This window comes from Diorhabda sublineata, chromosome 6 (genome assembly GCF_026230105.1).
Source record: "Diorhabda sublineata isolate icDioSubl1.1 chromosome 6, icDioSubl1.1, whole genome shotgun sequence".
Lineage (NCBI taxonomy): Eukaryota > Metazoa > Arthropoda > Insecta > Coleoptera > Chrysomelidae > Diorhabda > Diorhabda sublineata.
In genome coordinates, this window is record NC_079479.1 from 26960229 (window position 1) to 26982597 (window position 22369).

General features: G+C 32.4%; 3 protein-coding genes and 1 long non-coding RNA gene across 5 annotated transcripts in view; 3 read left to right on the top strand and 1 right to left on the bottom strand.

Moving 5' to 3' along the window:
* The first annotated feature begins 19 nt into the window (after positions 1 to 19).
* On the top strand, positions 20 to 2444 carry LOC130444963 (uncharacterized). Its single transcript, XR_008910011.1, has 2 exons — positions 20 to 284; positions 2257 to 2444. It is a non-coding gene; the product is annotated as an uncharacterized LOC130444963 (long non-coding RNA).
* Positions 2326 to 4957, bottom strand: LOC130444962 (RNA transcription, translation and transport factor protein). Its single transcript, XM_056780361.1, has 5 exons — positions 4746 to 4957; positions 4467 to 4682; positions 3637 to 3726; positions 3405 to 3565; positions 2326 to 2743 (listed from the first exon to the last, which is right to left on the bottom strand). Exons 1-5 carry the CDS (start codon positions 4810 to 4812, stop codon positions 2540 to 2542), a joined length of 738 nt encoding a protein of 245 aa, XP_056636339.1. The 5' UTR covers positions 4813 to 4957; the 3' UTR covers positions 2326 to 2539.
* A 275-nt stretch (positions 4958 to 5232) lies between these two features.
* LOC130445317 (transcription factor CP2-like protein 1) overlaps positions 5233 to 22369 on the top strand; it is a 37864-nt gene continuing 20727 nt past the window's right edge. Inside the window, exons 1-4 of one of the 2 annotated variants that reach the window (XM_056780885.1) lie at positions 5233 to 5284; positions 5768 to 5859; positions 11857 to 12744; positions 19676 to 19781. In XM_056780885.1, the coding sequence (XP_056636863.1) occupies positions 12474 to 12744; positions 19676 to 19781 (377 nt within the window). In that variant the 5' untranslated portion in view covers positions 5233 to 5284; positions 5768 to 5859; positions 11857 to 12473. Of the gene's footprint in view, positions 5285 to 5419; positions 5677 to 5767; positions 5860 to 11856; positions 12745 to 19675; positions 19782 to 22369 lie in introns of those variants that run through there. The other variant, XM_056780884.1, reaches the window with a different exon arrangement.
* Positions 6874 to 7902, top strand: LOC130445867 (probable inactive tRNA-specific adenosine deaminase-like protein 3). The gene has a single exon (XM_056781754.1). The coding sequence runs from the start codon at positions 6874 to 6876 to the stop codon at positions 7900 to 7902; it is 1029 nt and encodes a 342-aa protein (XP_056637732.1).

Genomic DNA, 22369 nt, shown 5'->3' on the forward strand with positions numbered 1-22369 from the left:
TTTCCGTATAACAGTGAACGTGATCTGGTTTAGTTCCCGATCATGATCGGGTTAATCGGATCATAGTTTCTGTAAAGTGATTTTTGTTGTTATTTATAGGATGTGGTCCAACTATGATTTATGAAGAAAAGGTTGTTTAAATTTTGGAATGGAAAAAACAAAATCGTGTACCTCTTGTCAAATTGTATGTATCATATGCTTTTGTGGAATTGGTACTTATTTGATATCAACAGGAAGAGGTTACCCCAAGAACTCCAAATTGATTATAAATTCTTTAGGAATGGGTAATAGAAATGTATTTTTTATAAAATATCATCTGAGTACAAATATCAACGTGAAGCAAAGAAATCGTCTAACCTTGTGGGACAATATCATTTTGTTAAAATATTTCCTAATGTGAGAGTTATATTTTTAATTGTAAATCTCTATTGTCTTAGCTGCATTCCATAGGTGTGAAGTCAAATATAAATCTATTTTATCAAATCACTTATAAAAGTAAGGTAAGGATGTGCAAATAATCTAACATTGTTGACAATGAAAAAATTATAAAAATCTAATGGCGCTCTGCCTGGCCGTTTTTCTCCATTTTTTTGAGTGCCTAGATTTGTCATCAGGCATTCAAAGACGCTCAACTTATGCCCTCTTTAAGATATACATCCAACAGATAAGGTATTTTTTGACTGTACACATACTTTTTGTATCCCTTTGATGAGATAAATATTAATTGATGAAGCTAATATCACTAAAGTCATTGCTGCGGAGCAGCATGGATCTTTACATTCTAAGACTTTGACAGTGCATGAGGACATACCTGTGAACACTACCACTACAACACTCACAATTACTATGTCTAAGTTATAGAGTTATAGTCTTGGAGACTGGGTTTACCACCAACACAAAATTTGTGAAATCGACATATTTATCACCGGGGACAAAATCTAAAAATCGAGAAAAATTTCTGACAAAATTTTTTTCTTTCGAAATTATTTTCAGATTTTCCACCGGTTGTGGGACTCTGAAATTTTGAGGCCACTCACAGTAAAGCAAATGGTTGATAATAATTTTTGTAAACAGTGGACGCCTAGTTGTTACATTTTAAAAAAATATAGTAAAGGAGGACGAGAGGAGAAAAGGTGTTAGGTTTGTGCAGTTTTGGTAGACCACAGTGGGCCGTAAGGGTCAATGATAGAGGGGCAAAGACAAAATTGATCGAATCTTTCATATTTTTATTCTCAGAAATAACCTTGTCTTTATTATTTTTTACAAAATCTTTAGCATACAGAGACCTGATAGCCTTTCTTTAGACATTGTTGACTGCAACCAGGTTTTTACTCGATGCAAAGTGCTGAAAGATCTTTCAATAGTTGTTGTGGTAGGAGGTGAAGCTAACGTTTTTTTTTTAATGGAAATACTGACAGTAGTTATTTATTAATCCAGCAAGTTCAAGCTGTTCGAGGTCAGTTTCAATACTTAGAAGCTTTGATATCCACATTTCTCTTCAAGTTTCAACTCCAACTTCCAAATTTCATACGCTTATTAGATCGTCTGGATTTTTGTTTTTAGTAACTTTTTAAGTTAACTTAACAAGTTAAGTGGGGATGAAAAATGAATAATTGCTTTCTGTTTCATGAAAAAAAAATCCAATTTCAATGGATTGGATAATTGTATCCAGATATGGAACATACACAGAAATATGAAGATATTCTTCAGCATCACTAGTATGGTAGTTAGTCCTTTGAATTTGCCTTGCAGTAACTCTAGGAATTTTAATATCGATAACATTTCTGAAAAATTGACTTGTTCTTGTGATCTTTCAGAATCGATAAAAAGTTCATAATACGTTTTATTGTCAAGAGAAGGTTTATTGTTTTTGCTCTTAGACTGTTACACACAGGCTCCAGTTTGACACTATAAAGTGGAAACGCACAGGATTAGAAACAGCGCATAGCAACTGTTTGTTTTTGGATCATTCGATTTTTTAAATGTGGATTGACCACAGATCCCAAAAGTTTGGCCACCCTTGGTCTATAAATTGGCTATGAATATATAAAATTGCTGAAAATTGGACCAAGTAATTTCTGCCAGAACAACGGCGAAAAAAAAGGTCTAAAAATTAAGCAAAAGTATTTTACAGTAGGTATAAAATTACACCTAATATCCAGATTTCTGTTATTTACGTTTGGAAGGAGAGTTTCTTGTACATATTGTATTGTAATTTAACAAAGAACTCATTCAACTCAAATGTTTTTGTTTCAGGTAGTTTTGCACTAGGCGTTAAAGGATTATTGAATCTTTTTCGAGAAAAAAATAATAAATTAGTAAGAGACTGATATGAGAGTATATAAAACATATTTATTTGACCTGTAAACATATTAGGGTAAAATTATTTTTATACAATGTGTAAAAACATTAGCATTATAAATAAAGCATATATTTCAAACCAATTACTTCCTAATCTGTTGAAACTCTATTCCATCAAACTTATCAAAAAATCAACTTATCTTGAAGTTATCTTTTTAGATAATGTGTTGATATTTTTCTAAAATCCAACCTTTCCGAGTTTAGTGTCAGTTTTTGGATTAGCTGTAACAGATTGGACTGCAACAATCAATTCGTTCGCTTTAGTTTGCAAGTTCCTCAGGTCCTGAATATATATCATCCGTAGAATTTTTGCAGCTTGGTTTAATACTGGATCTTTTAAATCGAATCCCAAATCAGTTTCTTGAATTGGAAACGGAGTGCCCTATAAATAAAAGTATATAAGGGTCTTTTTTATTCCAACAAGTACATTTTTAGTATATGTTAATTTACTAACTCTCAATTACATGCATTTAATAACTTAATCATTAGGTACGAGGATAGTACAAATATAAAATGGAATTTTGTTGTATATAGAGATGTGACATGTTTTTGCCTGGGAAAACCATCCAGTTTGTTTATATTGGCTTAAGACGAACTAACCAAAAAATTTGTACACTTTATTGCAATTAGAGAATGATTTTTTTAACTGCCATAATTAATAGTAAAAATATGAAAAATTATTTATAGCTATCAAGAATTGTAATTTGAAATATATTCATTACTTTAATAAAGAATAATTTATTAAACTAAATAAAGCATACTTTCATTGTCTACAAAGTGTACATTCCAACTCACTTATAGTTAGTTATTTTTATTGAACTAGAAAAATATTTCCTTGAAGTAATTTTTATGGTAAAACAAACAATGTTTGAAGGGTCAACTAGTTACATATAAATCAAATTATGGCAGACAAAAAATATAGATGTAACTACCATGTTGGCCTTGTGAAGTGTTTTTAAGATACAGTCACTGTTAATGAATTGAATGAATTCTTATGGTAAACAAACATCCTACAGAGAAAAACTGTGGAAAGTAACACTTACTTTTAAAATATACTTTTCTGGATTTTCGACACAATCTGGAGCCATTCTTTGCACGACTACTTTTCTTACAGCTTTTAGAGTGACCAGAGGGTCTGGGTGACTCACAATGTTAAGAACTTTTGCCAATTCATTAATGCCACCTACAAATTCTTGACTGCTAACTGAAACATATGAATATTTATGATGTATATAAAAACCTATTGCATCAATAATGGACATCTTCCTTACTTACAATCTAATTTATCTAATATATTTTCGGCTACTACAGATGGAACATTTTTACTTTGTAAATTCTCTACTGCATGTTTTAAATACACATTTCCTACAAATAAAACTTACTTAGTTGAATATGAGTATATTATTACAAATAAAAAATAGACACAACACTTCATTTGCCACATTCAATGTAGTGATTCTTCATTAGTTCTTTAACTTTCTTTGAAATTCCAATGAAATGAGTATAACTTAATATATTTTTTACATCGAGTAGCCATTAGGCACCACACAATATTACAATTAACATGAATAAATATAATTTGTTTTGATTTGGAACTATTTTGACAATTTATTCTTGGGTAGGCTGATTAGGTTTGGTTTAAAATTGCAAAATGGCCATTTTTCCAATAACTTTAGCAGAAGTAACAGAACTTACTGAATTTAACTCATTATTGCCACCAACTATTAATACTGAAGCAAGAAGCCTAGCTACAGTAGCCAACTGGTGTCTGTGCAAACACTACTTCACTACATCTAGAGGCAATTCTATTAAATTTAATATTTAAACCATTAAGATCTTGAAGAAATAAAAATTAGTTTGTTGGTATTTTTCATTGACTTAACATCAAAAATTTGTAACTTTTCAACAGGTTGCTTCTGGTTAGAAGAACACATCTTACAAATACATTTACATAACACTTGTGTAATTAAGAAATTATTGGATAGTCAACTTTTTTGTAGTTATAATAAATTATTAAAGGGTTATGAATGTAATTTAATTTTTATAATTTTTTTTACTGATTGGTGGTCAATAGGATATTCCATATATTAGAGAAAAATGCATACTATTTTTATGGGATTCAATTTGTATGGCGTAACCTAAAATCCACTGTAATTCTTCTATTCTACTTTCCAATACAGGACAACCTAATCCATCTTTGTATTTAGAATATGTTATGTGCCAATCTCGATTATTTTTCAATTGATTTACTAAATCAGCAGTTGCTTTTTTAATCCAATTCTCTTCTAACCAAATAATTACTTTCCTGAATGTGTTTTCATCTAAAAAAGAAAAACAAAATATAGTTATAACTATATTTATCATGTAAATGAATAGTTGCATACCACTTAAATTTAAATTATTAACTTCTGGGTAATCTAATGCCAACAGCAGTCTTTTAGACATGTTCATAAAAAGTTATAATACGATTTTTATATGAAATTATTAATTTATTTATATGTAGGGAACGCATATAATTGATTTAGTGACTCTTGACGTGACACTTAGGTCGGTCATACAACATAACCGATTTCGTGTCACAAATTAGGCCATTTCGGAAACTATCATCAGTGATCTGAATGTTCGAAAAGTAATCTAGATCTCATTCAGTGGTATTCGGAAACTGAACGGGTCATAACCATATTAAACTGGAGATTAAAAATATGGATTAAACTCCAACTTAAGTCAAGAATAAACAAAGTTGCTTTATTTTACAGGTCACAGTTAAACCCATATTTTTTGTCAGTTGTCACCCTTGCGAAAATATAGCGGTATTTACCCAATACCACAATTTTTTTTCTATTTACGAATATACGATCGAATGTGCTCTCTAGTATTATTATGTCTATGGTTGGAACAAATATACTGTGAAAGATTGAATGAGGTATGTTCCGGAAATCATCATAATCATCATATATATATATATATATATATATATATATATATATATATATATATATATATATATATATATATATATATATATATATATATATATATATAAGTTCCTTAACGTACATGTTATCGTTTACATGCATTATATAAGAACTTATTAAAAGTCATCGGTTCAAGATTAGTAATGAATTGAACAATGTCTAAATTTATCATACGTTTTCTATAACCTTACTTTTATGTTCCAACATACCCATCTATTCTATCCCTGTTTTCAAAATTTAAAGGAAGTAGTGATTTGATTTTATATATTACGATTCTTATCTAAATAGAAGGATACAGATTGAATATCATATTTATTAATTTTCTATATCGACTGAAATTGTAAGTGAAAATTAAAATGTACCTTTATAACTTGTTTTTTGATGTTTACATAATTCCCGACCTACTTAATTTTTATTTAATTCTTTTACAGTTTTTGAAAAACCAATTGAATAACCTATGATCTGGAAAGTAAGCGTTATGTGTACATTTGATAATTCTATTTATTTATAGGACTGTAACTAGGTAAGATTATTAATTATATTCTATAAACGTTTTTCATTTCTCTTACTACCATGAACTCATAGTTGTGATATATTTTCTTGGATAAAAATTTATTCTTTTGATATTCTTAATTGACTTCTTGAATTGAGGTTAACTGATATGCTCAAGGTTAAATCAATGTATATTGGTCTAAAATGTATAAACCATTTTTTAAAGTTGTTTTAGAAGTAGCCCAATGCTTGTATTATAAAATTTAGCTTACTAATAATTATTTTTAAACTTAAGCAACTTTCTAATCATCTAGCTTTAAATAGGTATACCAAAATGCTTACCATATCAACAAAATTAAAAACAGTGATAACACATAACTTAAGTTCTAATATTTGATCTAGATACATTCAAAACTTGAATAAATTAAACAACTTTGAAGTACTTAATTCTTAAATTGAAATGACTCTAATAATTGTACTATTAAAAATTAAAACACAAAAATATTCATAATTTACTAGAAAGGAGCCCAATCGAAATCAGTAGGCGACTGCATTTAACTATGTTACGTTTGTTATATTGTAAATATGCCGAGAAAGTGTTGTAAAACCCCATACAGTGTGTGGAGAATTAACTTTTACATCTCAGCCTCAAAAATTACTCGATTAATTGAAAAGTTCTATTTAAATTATTTTCATTTTCAATTATTTTCAATTATTTTTCATTTCATTTCATTTCATTTTTCATATGTTATGTAACGTGTGGGAGACTCCTATTAAGTTGTTTTAAACAATAATCTAAACATTTGCCTTTTGGTACCTCAATGATTTGGATGGAACCAAAGATCATGTTAGTGATTGTTATTTTTGTTTGATTCACACATATTGTATCAGAACGATTGTTTTAATGATAGTTTTACTTCTAAGAAATGATTATTGGTGATCAAACCTCTGTATAAATATTTTTAATAAATGGACCTGGGGCAACCTTTTATCCATCGGACTTTTTTTCAGATCTACACATATTAAAGGAATTTATTTAATAAAAATGAATTCAGTCAAAAGATTAAAACTAAGTACAGATGATACCAGTAATTTGAATGACATACTATATCCTGTTTTACCAGATGATTTAATTTTGGATCCAATTGTAATCGATGTTTATGTAGATACAGTATGTGACACAAAAAAAATTAGTCATGTAATATTAGAATTGAATTCAAAGTTGCCTATGTTAGAATTAACTCATTTAAAGCGAATGAAAAATAAAGAAATTATTCTTTGTCCAACATCCACAAAACCAGCGGAAGTAATGGAATTGTTATCGGAAAAAAATTTTGATCTTTCTCTACTTCGTAATAATATACATGCGGTAAAAGTTGCTAAATTTCCACCTAAAACCAGAAAACAGTTTGAGAAAATGAATAAATTATGGCCTTGTAATTTTCATCCTGATAAATATATAGAAAAAATATCCACCAATAAGTTATTTACTCAGATAGATTTAGAAAAGCATTCTCAGTACATGCTTATAGCTATTGACACTGCAAAGTTTGCCAAAAGACATATTGGAGCAGTTGTTGTGGATCCCAAAATAGATTCTGTAGTAGCCATTGGATTTTCCCAAACCAATGAAGGACCGTGTCGGCACGCAGCTATGGTAGCTGTGGATAATGTTGCTAAGACCCAAAAGGGCGGAGTTTGGAACAGTAAACCAAAACACCCCTCAAAAACTAGTGGAATACCTGAAATATTTCTGAAACATCTTCAGGAAAAGTATAGCAACGTAACATTTGGTTCTCAGGAATTCAGGCTGAAAGATGAGTTAATCGAACCAACTGATGGTCCATATTTGTGCACAGGTTATTATGTTTATTTGACCAGAGAACCGTGCGTTATGTGTGCAATGGCATTGATCCATAGTAGAGTAAAAAGAGTGTTTTTTGGAGTCAATTCAACGAACGGAGCTCTAGAAACATTGTGCAAAATTCATACTATTAAAGATTTAAATCATCATTATGAAGTTTTTGGTGGATTATTAAGTGGAATTTGTAAAAGTTTGGATGATACTCTATGAAATATATATTTAAAAAAAAATATGATATTTTTTATTTATACCTCATCATATTTGAATGTTCCGAAGAATCATTCTAATTACTCAACAACATATTGAATACACTGTTTACACCACCACTACACCAACACTTAGATTACACTGTCTGACGCTCGTTTTGATAAACTGTTTACCTTCAGTCTCCGAAGACGATAATTGGTTATCGAAACGCGCGTCAGACAGTGCAATTGTGAGTGTTGGTGTAGTGTAAACAGTGTATGCAGTATAAATATCTCCAACGGTTCCAGAAATTCCAAGTTACTCAACAACAGATTAGTGATTTCTATTTAAAAAGATCGACCCTTGGATTGTTCTTGTAGACTTTATGTTTGGGGTGTCTCCACAAAAAGAAATCAAGAGGCATCAAGCCAGGGCTACGTGGGGGCCAAGGGATATCACCTCTTGGAAATTAGTCTTGCAGTCACAGCCTCCATAGAGTCATTTGATGTGTGACAGATCGCTCCATATTGTTGGAACCAAGTTCTAGTATTCGCTATTCTTGATCTCGCAAGTTCTGGAGTTAAATATCCCTCTAACATCGCAACATAGCGGTCGGTATTAACGGTGATGTTTCGTCCTCGTGAATATTCAAAGAAAAAAGGGCCAATAATTAATTTGCTTGAGATTGCTGCCCATACCGTTACTTTCGGACTATGCAGCTATTTTTGATGTTTCATTTTTGGATTTTTTTCGGTCCAATAACGACAATTTTGTCGGTTTATGAAACCATTTAAATGAAAAGTGGAAAATAGACAAGCATTTCTTCAGCAAATACCAACCTTGCCAAAGTCGGTATCTTTTAATTCCTTCGTTAACTGGAGCTTATAAAGATGAAGTTTAAGATCCAACTTTAAAATTCGTTGTAAACTTCGTCGCGACAAGTTTAAAACCGTCGATCACTTCCGAGCATACACATGTGGATTTTTTCCTTCACCCTATCAAATTGTCTGTGGTCCTAGACGACCTTTTGCTGGTGGTTTAAACGTGGAACCGGAAAACGATTAATGCTTATTTTAATTAAATTTGCACTCGGAGCTTCATTAATATGACCCATATTCTGAACGATACTGTCGCCTTATCAAGACGTATGAACGACCGTTGTCGTAAAACGTGCGAACACAAAAAGCGCGACGCTCTCCGTCGAAGTGACTCATGGCTATTAAAACTCCACGAGTGCAACTATCCAACTACGCTAGGCTCCCTCCGCTCATGCACTGTTTACCTCGCGAAAAAAGATGATGCAATATGCACGTTCTATTGCGCCACCCTGTATGAATGAGAGACCATTAAGGTAATAAAACATTCGCAATCCATAGTTCCCTTATTTTAATAGGCAAATAATAGTTATTTGTATAACAAGGGAGGAAAGTGCTACTTTTCCTCTTGAGAGTGAAGTTTACTAAACATCCAACGGAGGAAAAGGGACTTCACTCCCATTTTATAAATATTATTTTTCCGCCTTCCTTAAATAACGAGTCATTTTCAAATTATTTATGAAATTAACCAACAAAATTCATTGAAGAACTAAAATTAAGAAGTACGTACAGTACTTACAGGCACGTTATTTCCATTCTTGCATCTCGCATATTTTTAATTTGGGGAAGATTAATTATTGTAACGTTTTTCGTGTTTATTTACACTCTTTCTATTTGTGGGGTGAATTAATTAACACTGTCTCTTACGTTCTTGATTTATTTACACACTATACAGTACACTTTTAACTTATAATAATTTACTTATAAATATGACTTGAATAATTTCTTCGGCTACTTTCACTAATTCGTTTTTTTCACTACGACTATTTATTTAAAACTAAAACTAACTGCTCTAAATAAACTTATTTATATACCACAAATGGAATTTATAAAATTCTAGAACAAAAAGAAAGAAAAAAAAATAAATAAATAGACTTTCCTAGAAATTATTTAAAAGAAATACTATAAATAAACCGCTTTCTATAATAAAAAGTTCATAAAAGGCGCGTCCGCCATTTATAAAAACAGATTAAAGGCGCCATGCGAATTCGCCATTGTAGCTGGACAGAGCTGGCTTAGGACCAATTTTTCGAGTATGTTCGTAACATTATTTAAACTAGTGTTAAACGTGTAATTGTATGCATATATTGTTTGAATACGACTAGAAGTAAGAGCTGGAGATAAATATTAACTCCATTATAAAACTAGACACTTTTGCATTTTTGAACGACAACGTTACTCAAAAGATCCATCCACTCTCCCAATTCAAACACTTTCCATTAACTAGTGAACTGACAAAAGCTCAAAAGTGATATTATCGGTGCCGTTTTAATGTCTATTGATGATGAAAGAACTTTTAAAGTAGAAACTGTTGCATCCGAATACGCAATTGTTGCTCAGCTGTTTCAGTCTGGAAGATCAGTCGATTTTTTCTCGAAAATTTGAGCAACGTTATTCTTCTGTAGAAAAGGAGGCAAATGCCATAGTAAAGTCTCTTCAAATATGAAGAGATTTTCTAATTGATAAATGTTTTTGTGTAATAACAGATCAAAGATCAGTCGCTTTTATTTTTGATAAAAATGATTCAAAAATCAAAAAATACTACGAAGGTGGCTTCAGCTTTCATGCTACAAATATTAAAGAAAAGATTGTGGCTGATGTTTTCTCATGAATGTCTGCTACAGTTACGCCTTCTACTAGTAAAAAAATCTATACAACCTGTATGAGACTCTCTGTCATCCTAGTATGGGTTCGCTGCAAAAATTACCCTTACTCGTTAAGAGAATTTCATTCGATCGCCCCATATGTGCTGAAGTAAAACCTAGATTTCATAGGAACAATGAAACTTTAATAAAAGCTACCGTTCCATTCTAGAGAATGAATTTTAGAGGACCGTTACCTTCTGATAATCACAAGTATATGTTAATTTTGGTAGACGAATATACAAGTTTTGCTTTTGCCTGTCTTGAGATCTCCTCATCATCAGTGATTTCACGTCTAAATCATTTGTTTTCTGTGTTTGGTTCTCTTCTGCATCTATGTAGTGATATGGGAGAGATTCGTTCATGTCTGATGAGCTAAAAACTTATTCAACACAAAATGGTGTCGCAACTAGTCATACTATACATATATAGATACACATATATATATATATATATATATATATATATATATATATATATATATATATATATATATATATATATATATATATATATATATATACATTCAATCATCCTCAAAGATCAGAAAATGGCTCTTCAGTTCCTTATTGCTATCTACACATGGTCCGGTATTCTTAAAAACTTTCTCTTGTATTGTACAGGGTATTGAACTAGTTACCACTCTAAATAGGTTATAACTTTTCTAAATACACTACAACCTTATATTATTATGATGGTGAAGTCAAGCTGATACCAAATATGCAATAAAATATAGGGTGTTTCATTTAAAAAAAAATGTAATTTTGATACGGAACAGTATTCTGAAACACCTTCAAATTTTCAAATTGATAGCTCAAAGGACAAAGGAGGCACTGAACTTTATCAGTGATCCTGTATGAAGAAAACCTTATCATTTGCACGCTTTATTAAGTCTGCACATTCTGTTTACGACAAAAGAATAAACTCGAATGTTTTTTTAAAATAAATTGAGGCGTGTTTTAAGGTTCTTATCAACCGTTCTTGAGGTACCACGGTGGTCATCGGTAACCACCAGTAAATGCGTCTTGGGCAAAACATGATTTCGACTTGGCAACCAAAGGGTTAAGAGATGTATTGTTCGTAGAATTAGAGTTAAGTCATGTTTAAATTGAGGCGTACCTACGACACTCTCAGTATATTTTCTATTATATTTAACTACATTCCGGACAACTTATTTCACATGATGTTGTTATTTTGGTAAAATAAACTTTGTCAATTTTGATATGAATATTTTGTTACAGAATCTGAATGCATTCAACGTACTACGTTTCGGTAAATTTAAAACCATCTACAGCAGATCCATTCAAGCTCCTCCGCATTTGCGGTTATTTTATACAAAAAAGGGAAAGAAAGCGAGGCCTTATTTAAACAATCCTGAAGAATATCAATTTATCTTACAGTTTGACACTGTTCGCCAATTTATATCAATTTAACTAATTCAGCTGCTTGACGGTATAGCGACAGTTACAGTTTAAACATTGTTCGGGTCTGGATGTTTAAATTTTTTCTCAAGCGTTCTCTTTATGTGCTGTGTTCGCCAAAACGGCTTTATAAATAAAAAGTGTTAAACAAGTACACAGTTTCCATCGGGATCTAACCCTTAATAAATAGGGTTAAAGTTGTTTCAATAAATGGATATTGAATCCAGGCTTTTGTTGAAGAAAATGCTTGACATTGACTCGAGCCTCTTGCAAAATCATAGACAACGGGAAACTACAGGGATAAAAAAACTATACAACAGTTTTTTCGTTATGTTTTAAAGAAAAAGAAAACGTGAAACATATTTGGTAGTGAGTATAGCTGATATTTAGAATAGGAAAAAAAAAGTAGCTGGTAATAAAAACTTTTATAAATTGATATGGATTATCAACTTTACGAACATTCGGATATCTTGTTGAACGAGAATTCGGAAAATTCAAAAAAGTGTTGGAATTTATCAACGGAATGCAGCATGGACAATAATAGTGATTTATTCGGATGGAGTACCTTGAAAATTGACGAACAAGATAAAATTTCAAGAAAGAGGAGATTATCGGAGGAACTAGACCAAAGCAAAAATAAACAAGTGCCTAAGGAAACACAAGATTCAAATAGGAAATTGATTTTGAAGAAAAACAATAATGCTAGAGGTGAGTACGTAAAAACGTAAAAATTTATTTTTTCTTCTAAAATATATTTTAAGATTTTTTCATTCACTATGTTTTAAAACAAGAATTTTCTCATTTATACATTTTTTTGAATTAATTGTGGGCAGTATGGAAAAAATCGATACTTCTCATTATATAATATTTTATTGAAAAACTATGTTTTCAATTAAATCTAGTATTTACATCTTCATCAATGTTGATATCGGAATCTGACTTTTCGCTCTCAGATTTATCGTCACTTGACTCATTTGAGAGTTGGGGAAAATTTTTACAATTATCAGGGTCACACGTTTTACTAGTTGAGGAACATAGCAGCTGCCGCTCAGGCCGCCCGTCCCCACCGACTTCTAAACTAACATATAACGGGTTCATCCTCATAATTTCTTACCTGTACGATACTTACATTCTATTCTCTGAACCCCCTTGTATATGTTATAGCAGACCCGATTTTATTATAGAGTGATGATAGAGATCGAGCCTCACAACGAGAAAAACAGTTATTTCCTTGTTGTAATCAAAAAAATATTTCTAATGAAAAATTTCTCGTAGCGAATGATCTTTTACACTTATACAGCGCGGACCATTTGTATGGAACGAATTAAATTTTAGGGTTATTATGTACTATGTGAATAAAATCTGAAACACGTCGATTTTTATTCTTAAATTCAAAAATTTACATTATGAAAGTACTTTGATAAAGACTTCAAGAGAAGTCGAAACGTCAAATTTTATCTTTCTTCCAAAAATTATTAAAAAAACTAATTTTGAAACAGATGAGACACAAAATCAAGATCAAACTAGAACTTTGTTCTAATAAGAAAAATTAATTTTTCCTTAGTCCTTACATCTCAAATATTAAATTATTTGTAGTTTTATTTCGTTCTTAAGAATGTGAAACATTTCTAAAAATTCTCTTTTTCGCGTATTAGAATTTTTGAATCTTAATGATTGAATTTATGTTTTTTTGATATCTCGTAGCTCGTTATTGCAGTTCTATTTTTTTATGGTATTGATGATATAATACATCCAAATATTTCACTAAATTAAAATTTAAAACACCAAAAAATTATTAATTAATTATTAATTAAATAATATATATCAAGTGCCTTGTACTAATTGTGACGCTGTCTACATAGGACAGACCTCTCAATATTTAAAAAATAGATTATAAGGTCATCAATACGATAAATAAAAGAAAACTGCGTTAACGAACTATGAAATATCAAAAAAAATACATAAATTCAATTATAAAGATTCAAAAATTCTTGGAACGGAATCTAATATACGAAAAAGAGAATTTTTGGGAATAAAAACGAAAAAGCTATAAATGATAAAAAGACCTAAATAATTTAGGTAAAATTCATAGCTCTATTTAGTAAATTCTAATAAAACTACAAATAATTTAATATTTGAAATGTAAGGACTAAGGAAAAATTAATATTTCTTATTAGAACAAATTTCTAGTTAGCCAAAAAAAATAACACATCCATCAAAAAGTTTAGATTTCCATCTTCAAAATGCATGGTTTCAATATTCCATTCCATATGTTAAACGTGGGTCATATTTCGTATTTTACGCAGCCAGCGGCGCGTCTCTTGCGCGCGGGATGCATTAATACTTTCTAGAATTTATTCCGAGAAAACTTTCACAAAAAAGTGAAAGGGTTCTTGTTTGTCGAGAAAACTTACCCTACAACGTAGTATTTTTTATTTTCTTATATCCTCATCACAGACTAAAATATTGGGAAACTTTCAAAATCAAAATGATTCTCGAAATTTTTTTGACTTTGAGAAATCGATAGACCTCTGAAGTTTGTTTTTTATATCAATGTGGCGTCCAGCAACTGGCTATTCAATTATGTCTCGTTCCATTTAAAAACATGTTCAGCATGTTAACACCATTCCTAACAATGTAGCTATTTTCTGTAATGTGAATCATAATAAAAAATCTCGTTTTTTTATATAAAGCGTTCGTATTATAACGATATATAATGACAAATGTTTTGCGTTTCAATTTCAATATTCTGTCATCTCGTATAAATAAATAACTAAACACTACTTCAGGAATGTTTCTCAATAATTTCGCTGAATCGTCGGTTGACATGAGTGTCTGCTAATTGAAAAGGTCGCGCAATTGTGTCTAATCATTGACGTCAAAGACCAGCTTTTTAGTGCAGAGAAAATTGTTTGTAATTTGTACGACTTAATTTTTAAGATGTCTTAACAATAGTTATTTCCATGACATCCGTGTTAAATTTAAGACGCATTACAGGAAATTTTACACGTGTAGCTTATTATTTGGTCGAAATTTGATCAAGTAATATGAATTAGAAGGTTGGTGACTGAGTACTTTCCCTTTTTACTGACAGAGAACCTTGAATAACTCATGTTAGTCCTGTACTTTGCCGTTAGTCACGTGAAACTGGTCACATTGACGTAACTTTACAAGCAAGTAATTTCAAATGGAATGTAGAAACGAACATTTTCGGCATATTTTACTGAAATTAATGATGACCAAATCAAAGTCATAATTAAAGAGGATCGTCATAAACTGTTCTAGAAGTTGCGAAGAGGCTACATGTATCGCACACCACAATTGAAAAACATTTAACATGTCTTGGGATAGTTAAAAAGCTTGATATTTGGGTACCTCACGAATTGAAAGAAATTCATTTAATACAAAGAATCAACATTTGCGATATGCACCTTCAACGAAATAAAACCCACCCTTTCTTTAAAATAATCATCACTGGCGATGAAAAATGGGACCTAGTTGATAGGTCTGGGCGGCCGTTGAAGCCGTTGAGCACATAGTCCTTCAGATAGGCCTGTCATGCCTCACTTGACGTTACCAAAGCCCGATGTCCTTGAAGAAGCCGATCAGGCGTTTTGGCTTGATGTCCTTAGGCAGGTTATGGGGTTTGTCCAGGTGCTTAAACTGCGCCCGTGTGAGCGCAGGGCACTCACAAATAACGTGGTCTGCAGTTTGGTCCTCCTCCATGCACCAGCGGCACTCCGGATCATGCGTGAAGCCCATGGTGTGAAGGTGACGTCTTAGATGACAGTGTCCGGTTAGAAGTTCGGCCACTAGTCTGATTTTGCGCCTATTTAGCTGGAGCGGTTGTTTGGTGAGAGACGAACGAGGTCCATCTATATGGGCCTTCGTGTGTCTCATGCCAGGTGCCTCCATCCATCTCTGCTGAGCCCGCCTTGCGAGAAGGCTGTTGAGACACGTAATGACAGTGCTTTTGACCATACCAAGAGTTCTGGACCCATTGGTGGGTTCGCCGATCCCAGTCTGGCGAGTGAGCCCGCTTCGTCGTTGTCTTTGTTGCCGAGTGACCGGGCACCCAAACGAGCTGGATCTTGCAGCCATCACTCACCAGATTTGGAAGGACTCTCTTACACTCCAGAACTAGCCTAGAAAACTAGAAAAAATGGGTCCTGTACAGTAACATGGTTCTAGAATGATCATGGAGCAAACACGATGAACCAGTACAAACCACAACGAAAGCTGAAAAACAACAAAAAAAGCTCATGCTGTCAGTTTGATGGGATTACAAAAGTGTTGTGTTTTTTGAGTTGCTTCCGAGGAACCAAAGAAGCAAATCAAAGAAAAACGGCCAGAATTGTTAAATTGGAAAGGCTTAGTATTCCTCCATGATATCGCAACGCATCTTTGGCAACTCGTGGGAAACTATTAGAGTTTGGCTGAGATGCCACATCTCCTATACAGCCTTGATCTGGCACTAACCGATTACCATTTATTTAGAAGTTTTCAGACTTCTTTGAATGGTAAAACCTTCACAAATTACGATGACCTTCAATTGTACCTGGTTCAGTTTTTTGCTGAAAAGGACCAAAAATTTATGAAACTGAAAGAAAGATGACAAAAGGTCATTGAGCAGAATGAAAAATATATAATTGACTAAAAACTATTCTTTGTTAAAAAACTGTTTTATTTTATACCACAAAACCGAAATTACTTTGTCGCCAACCTAAGGCGCTATTTCCTGGCAACATTTAAGTCACATGACGCGATCTCAGCTTTTCAATAGGGGCAAATTGCAATGATGCATGCCACTGTTGTTCGCCAAATAAATTCGGTGGTTATCCGATTGCATCCAGCAACATAAACTTGTATATTATGAAAACTTCTTTTCCATTGAAAATAATTATAGCTTTCCAAAATCATGGAATTATTATCGTTATGGAACGAAACTCTTTTCTTAAACAAATTCGTACTTGCTTATCCGCAAAGTGGTGTACCGTGGATCAAAAGGTAATTTTTTATCTCCATTTGGTTGTATCCTTTGTTTCTTGTTTAGTCCGTTTCCAGTTAAGTTCTCTTTTTTCCAGATTGTTCCCATTTCCTTCTGGGTCTACCAATTCTTTGTTCATTTCCAGTTTAATCATCACCTTAACTGTTCTGTCCTCCTCAATTCTCATTATGTGCCCAAATCATCTCAACTGTTATTTTGTACAGTAATTACTACGTTTATTTCACATCTAATTGTGTCGTTCCTCAATTTTACTAGCCTCTTCATCCCCGCTATTTTCCTCAGTATCTTCATATTTCACGTAATTTTCTGAAGATATGAAGTTACCCAAAAAGTTGAGGATCGCGATCCAAGCTTTTATTTCTTTTTCATTTAAAATGGTATCTTTAACTATTTTTTTGGCGTTGGGTACAACAAATACACTTTATTTTACCGTCACTCGAAGAAAATTTTTGCTTTAAAAAACCAGTTCCATTTTTGTCCATAGCTTTTACAAAATTGTTGATTGGTCCTAATTTGATGTGCAAATGTGGTAAAATTATCTTTTCGGGGTTAAGTAAATCTTCATTTTCCACTTTTTTGCCCAGGAACGTTCTTGGTGGCCAAATTGATCTTACATAATGTTCATTCCTCTCTGGGCTATTCCACTCGCATGAAAACAATTTTCAGAGCTGCGGTTTCTCATGCGACAATAGCCATTTAGATCGCCAACCTCCGTAGGGAGACGGTTTCGTAAAAAGAAGAATGTAACATATGTGTAAAATAGTCTTTTTTCGAAGAATGTGAATATTGTAATATGATTCGATAAAAGGCGTTTACACACGAATTGCAATATACAATATTTTTTCTACTGGCGAACATTTCATCAACATAGAGAAGTTTGATGATAATTTTTCTTATAAAATATATGATATATTCATTAATATTTTGAACATTTTAATCAAGATTAGAATAAATTAACAAAACAACAGACGAATTTGTGTTATTAAATTTGTCAACTCTTCTCTTCGACATGTATAAATGCAACCTAAAAATAATTATTACTAAATAAGTAGAACAATAAAAAACGGCATCAGCGCGACTTGAACCTGGGACCTCCCGCATTTGAGCCTCGTACTCTAGCCACCACTTTATGGAGACCTTAATAATACGAGGATGTATTGATATCTAGTTAGCCTAGACCAGTTCCATACATAAACAAAATATTGCGTTACCATAGCAACGAACAATAATTTATTGAAAGTGTTAGTGTAAATTGGAGTATCGAGCCATCACAAAGTACCTGTATTTAAAAGGGTTTTACGAAGATACTCTTGGTGATTAATGTCCTTCGTATGCGATCGTGAAAAATTGGAATGCAAGCTTCAAAAGAGGTAAATTTTCCATTGAAGATGATGACCGATCGGGAAGGCCAGTTTTTGTGTCAGTTCCCGAAAATATCGATGCAGTTCATGACATGATATTATCAAACCGTCGAATTGGGCTAAAACGGATATCTGAAGCACTATTTCATATAAATGCGTTCATCATATAGTTCACGTCCATTTGGACATGAGAAAAATTGCTGCAATATGGATCCCCAAATATTTAAATGTTGACCAAAAGCGCGCAAGGGTAGAAGCATCCCGTTCGATCTGTGCTCGATTTGAAAACGATTTAGACTTCTTAAACCGAATTGTTACTATGGATGAGACTTAGGTACATTTCTACGATCCAGAAACAAAGCATCAATCGATGGAATAGCGACACTCTGGTTCTCCAAGACCTAAGAAGTTTCGTGTCCAAAAATCTGCTGGAAAAGTTCTTGCTTTAGTTTTTTGGGATTGCCATGGAGTAATCATGATTGATTTTTTGGATAAGGGCAGGACAATAACTGGAGACCACTTTTCGACATTAGTGACCACTCTTCGGGAAAAAAATAAAGAGAAAAGACACAGAGAACTATCCAAAGGTGTTTTGTTTTTGCAGGATAACGCCACTACACACAAATTTCATGTTGCCATGCAAAAAATTCGTGATTTAGGGTTTGAATTACTAGAACACCCCCCTTATTCACTAGATTTAGCTCCGTCCGAATATCATCTTGCCTTAACTGAAAAAAAGTTCAAAAGGTCGTAAATTTTCTTCCAACGAGGAGGCAATAAAAGCTGTGGAGGTCTGGTTTGCAGAGCAAGAAGAAACATTTTTTTGAAAGGTCTAGAGACGTTGCAAGTTGCAATAAAATATTTTAACATTGAAATTTTGTTTGGTTCTATAGTAGGCTAAGAATTTTTCAATATATCCTCGTACGTTGTTTCACGCACTACTGCTTAAAGTATGTTTCTTTATGGACTTTAAAATATGTCTGTAGCACGTACTTTAAGAGCGGTAGTAGAAAAAAGATTTTTTTTATCTTGTTTTTATCGTTTTCTGATCGATGTACCCTGTAGAAAATAATATATTCATTATCGTCAATTTACTACAAATGATGTTTAAATATGTGTTAATTTGTTTTCATTTTAATTGAATTTGATACCAGATAATACACTCCTATCTACGAATAAATGTAAAACAGAAACGTTCAGTTGTATGTCAAGTTTTCGATTATTCCACCATTGCGTAAAATGCAATAATATTAATTTTTTACACTTACAGATACTGTGAAAATGCAGCAGTGGCAAGTAGAGGACTATGGAGATTTAAATTCAGACATTGACAATTCTTTAAGTCTTGGTAATGATTTAATAGATGGTGCATATAGGTAAATGATTGAAAAAATTGTGTTTTTTATTAATATTTATTTAAACTAGTGTATGAAAAAGTATCATTCTCAAATTATAAAGGGTGAGTCATGAGGAACTTTCTACAACAGATATTGCCGAATTTGTTTGCCAACGCGAACGTTGTTATCCGAGGGATGTATTTTCAGCATGATGGGGCATTTCCCAACTTTTTACTGGCGTAAGACAACATCTTAATACGAGGATGGCTCCAAAAGTGCCTGGCCCACAAAAATTTTGTTTCCATATACTTTTCGCAGCGATGTTTAATAAATTTCGATAATATGAATCGTTAAGCTCCTTAAAATCATAAAGTCATTAACTGCCGATATCACCTCTTCATTGTTGGAAAATGTTCCGAGGGGTCTAAATCTGGCGAATAGGATGCATGAGGTAGCAATTCATTAATGTTGGCAATTGTAATAACGGATGTGTGAGCTGGTGCATTATCTTGATGAAACAAAACTTTCTTCTTGACCGTTTTTATTACCTTTATCTTAACCATCAATCTGTCCATCTGGTTCCAAAAGCGAGGCTTAGCTTTGTTATTTCCATGTTTATATCGGCCACAAAATATTGAATAAAATTTGATGTTAGAAATTTATTTACTATTGGATTTTTGTTAGTGGCAGCCATGAAGCAGTGGCAAGCGACGTGCAATATCAATCTAAGTAATATTTTGATGTTTCAAGGAATTGCATGCAATTTCCTGCACGTTGAATTGCATCATGTAAAGCTGTCTTAACTGAAGCTTCTCATTTTCTTTCAGTTTTATGTCTAACAAATACTTCAAATGAAATTTTCCAAAATTAATGTTAATTAGTTTTCGCAATTTGTTTGTTTTCCTTTTTTATATACAGGTAGTATCACATTTTTACCCACTATTATCGATGCTGCTTTACGCACTTCTCACTTTTTTTCTTTTTTCCCAACAATATAATTATTTCATCGTTTTCGTAAAATTTAACCTTTTGTATTTGTATTTATTACTTCTTTTTTAGTTATTTCTTCTGCATATTCTACTTCTTCTATATTTTATCATATTTTTGCGTAATATCATGATATCTATTTTCATAATATTCTTTTATTTCTATTTTCATCTATTTCTTTACATTTTATTCCTTTAACTTTATTCTTGTCCGAAATCTTCTGTTGTTCATTTCTAAGCTGCTTTTCTTTCTTTCTATTGTTACTTCGTCTTTGATCTAATTTTTTCTCTTTTGTTATTCTTCTCCTAAAGTTTCAGTTTGTGTGTACTTTTTATTTGCTACTTTCTTTTCTAACATCATTTCCACCAATTTGTTTAATACATCTGTTTTATCACACTTATTATTAGCCATTAACTGTTGACATCACCTCTCCATTGTTGGAGAATCTTTGCCACCGAGCCATTTTCCTTGGAATAGAAAATGATCCAAGGGGTTTAAATCTGGCGACTAGGGTGCATGAGGTAGCATTTCATTGAGTTTGGCCATTGCAATAACGGTTGTGTGAGCTGGTGCATTGCCTTGCTTAAGCAACACTTTCTTCTTAGCCAAATACGACTGTTTTTGCTTAATTTATTCGTCCAAACGTTACAAGAAATTTACACAATACTGGAATAATAGTTTTTCCCTTTTTCAAAATAGTCAATGAAAAATATCTCACACGCATCTCAAAAAATAGTCGCCATGATCTTGCCTGGAGATGGAATGGCATTTGTCTTCTTTGGATCCAGTTCTACCTTTTCAGACCAATGTTTTGGTTGTACTTTTGTTTTGGGTGTAAAGTGATGGACCCACGTTTGATCCAAGGGTATGAAACGGCTTAATTTCTGTGAAACATTGCCAAACACTCGATATAAACATCTTCACGACGCTGTTTGTATTTGTGTTCCATTGTGAGCAAACGCAGCACCCACCTTGCACCCATCTTTCTAATGTTCAAATTTTTAGTTAATATGCGATGTACCGCACTTTTGAAAAGCCTACTAAGTCTGCTAGTTCGCGCACTTTCAGTGGTCCAGTACCGCTTTGAGGATTTTTTTCAACATTTCTGGATTCGTTATCTCATTTAGTCGATCACTGCGATACTGGTCTTCGCAGGTCGTACGGCCTTGTTTGAAGTGCGTCAATGTCGTCTTCATCACTTACAGCATTTGAAAAAATATTATACAAGGTTCAGTGGTACTTAATTTATTTTTTTAAAGCTGAAATTTCGAATCTTAGCAACTACCAGTCAAATTTAAAAAACTAATTTCACAAATCACCATGTAAATAAAAAAATAGTAAATAAAACTTTTAGTAGCAACATGATATCTTCTCTGAGGGACTCTACATACGGTAGAAGCATGTAAAGTTCCTCATGACTCACCCTGTATATAAGATAAGGTGACCCATATATTTTTCTGAAAACCTGTAAGAGTTATAAAAAACTTTGATTACAAAAGTTCTTCGTTTTCAAAGGAATTTTTAGATTATTGACTTTTGGATTATACAGGGTGTCCCAATTCTTCAATATCGATACCGACTTTGGAATTTTAAATATTAAATATTTTATTGCGTTTTTTGATTTGGTGGAAAAATTTTTC

Bases quoted from the DNA above. Each gene is read 5' to 3' on its own strand.
- LOC130444962 (XM_056780361.1), bottom strand. From the start codon at position 4,812: ATGAACATGTCTAAAAGACTGCTGTTGGCATTAGATTACCCAGAAGTT. The intron at 3,566-3,636 runs GTAAGTAAGGAA...CATATGTTTCAG, and splicing joins TATATTAGATAAATTAGATT to TTAGCAGTCAAGAATTTGTA. The intron at 2,744-3,404 runs GTAAGTGTTACT...TTTTATTTATAG, and splicing joins CAGAAAAGTATATTTTAAAA to GGCACTCCGTTTCCAATTCA.
- LOC130445867 (XM_056781754.1), top strand. From the start codon at position 6,874: ATGAATTCAGTCAAAAGATTAAAACTAAGTACAGATGATACCAGTAAT.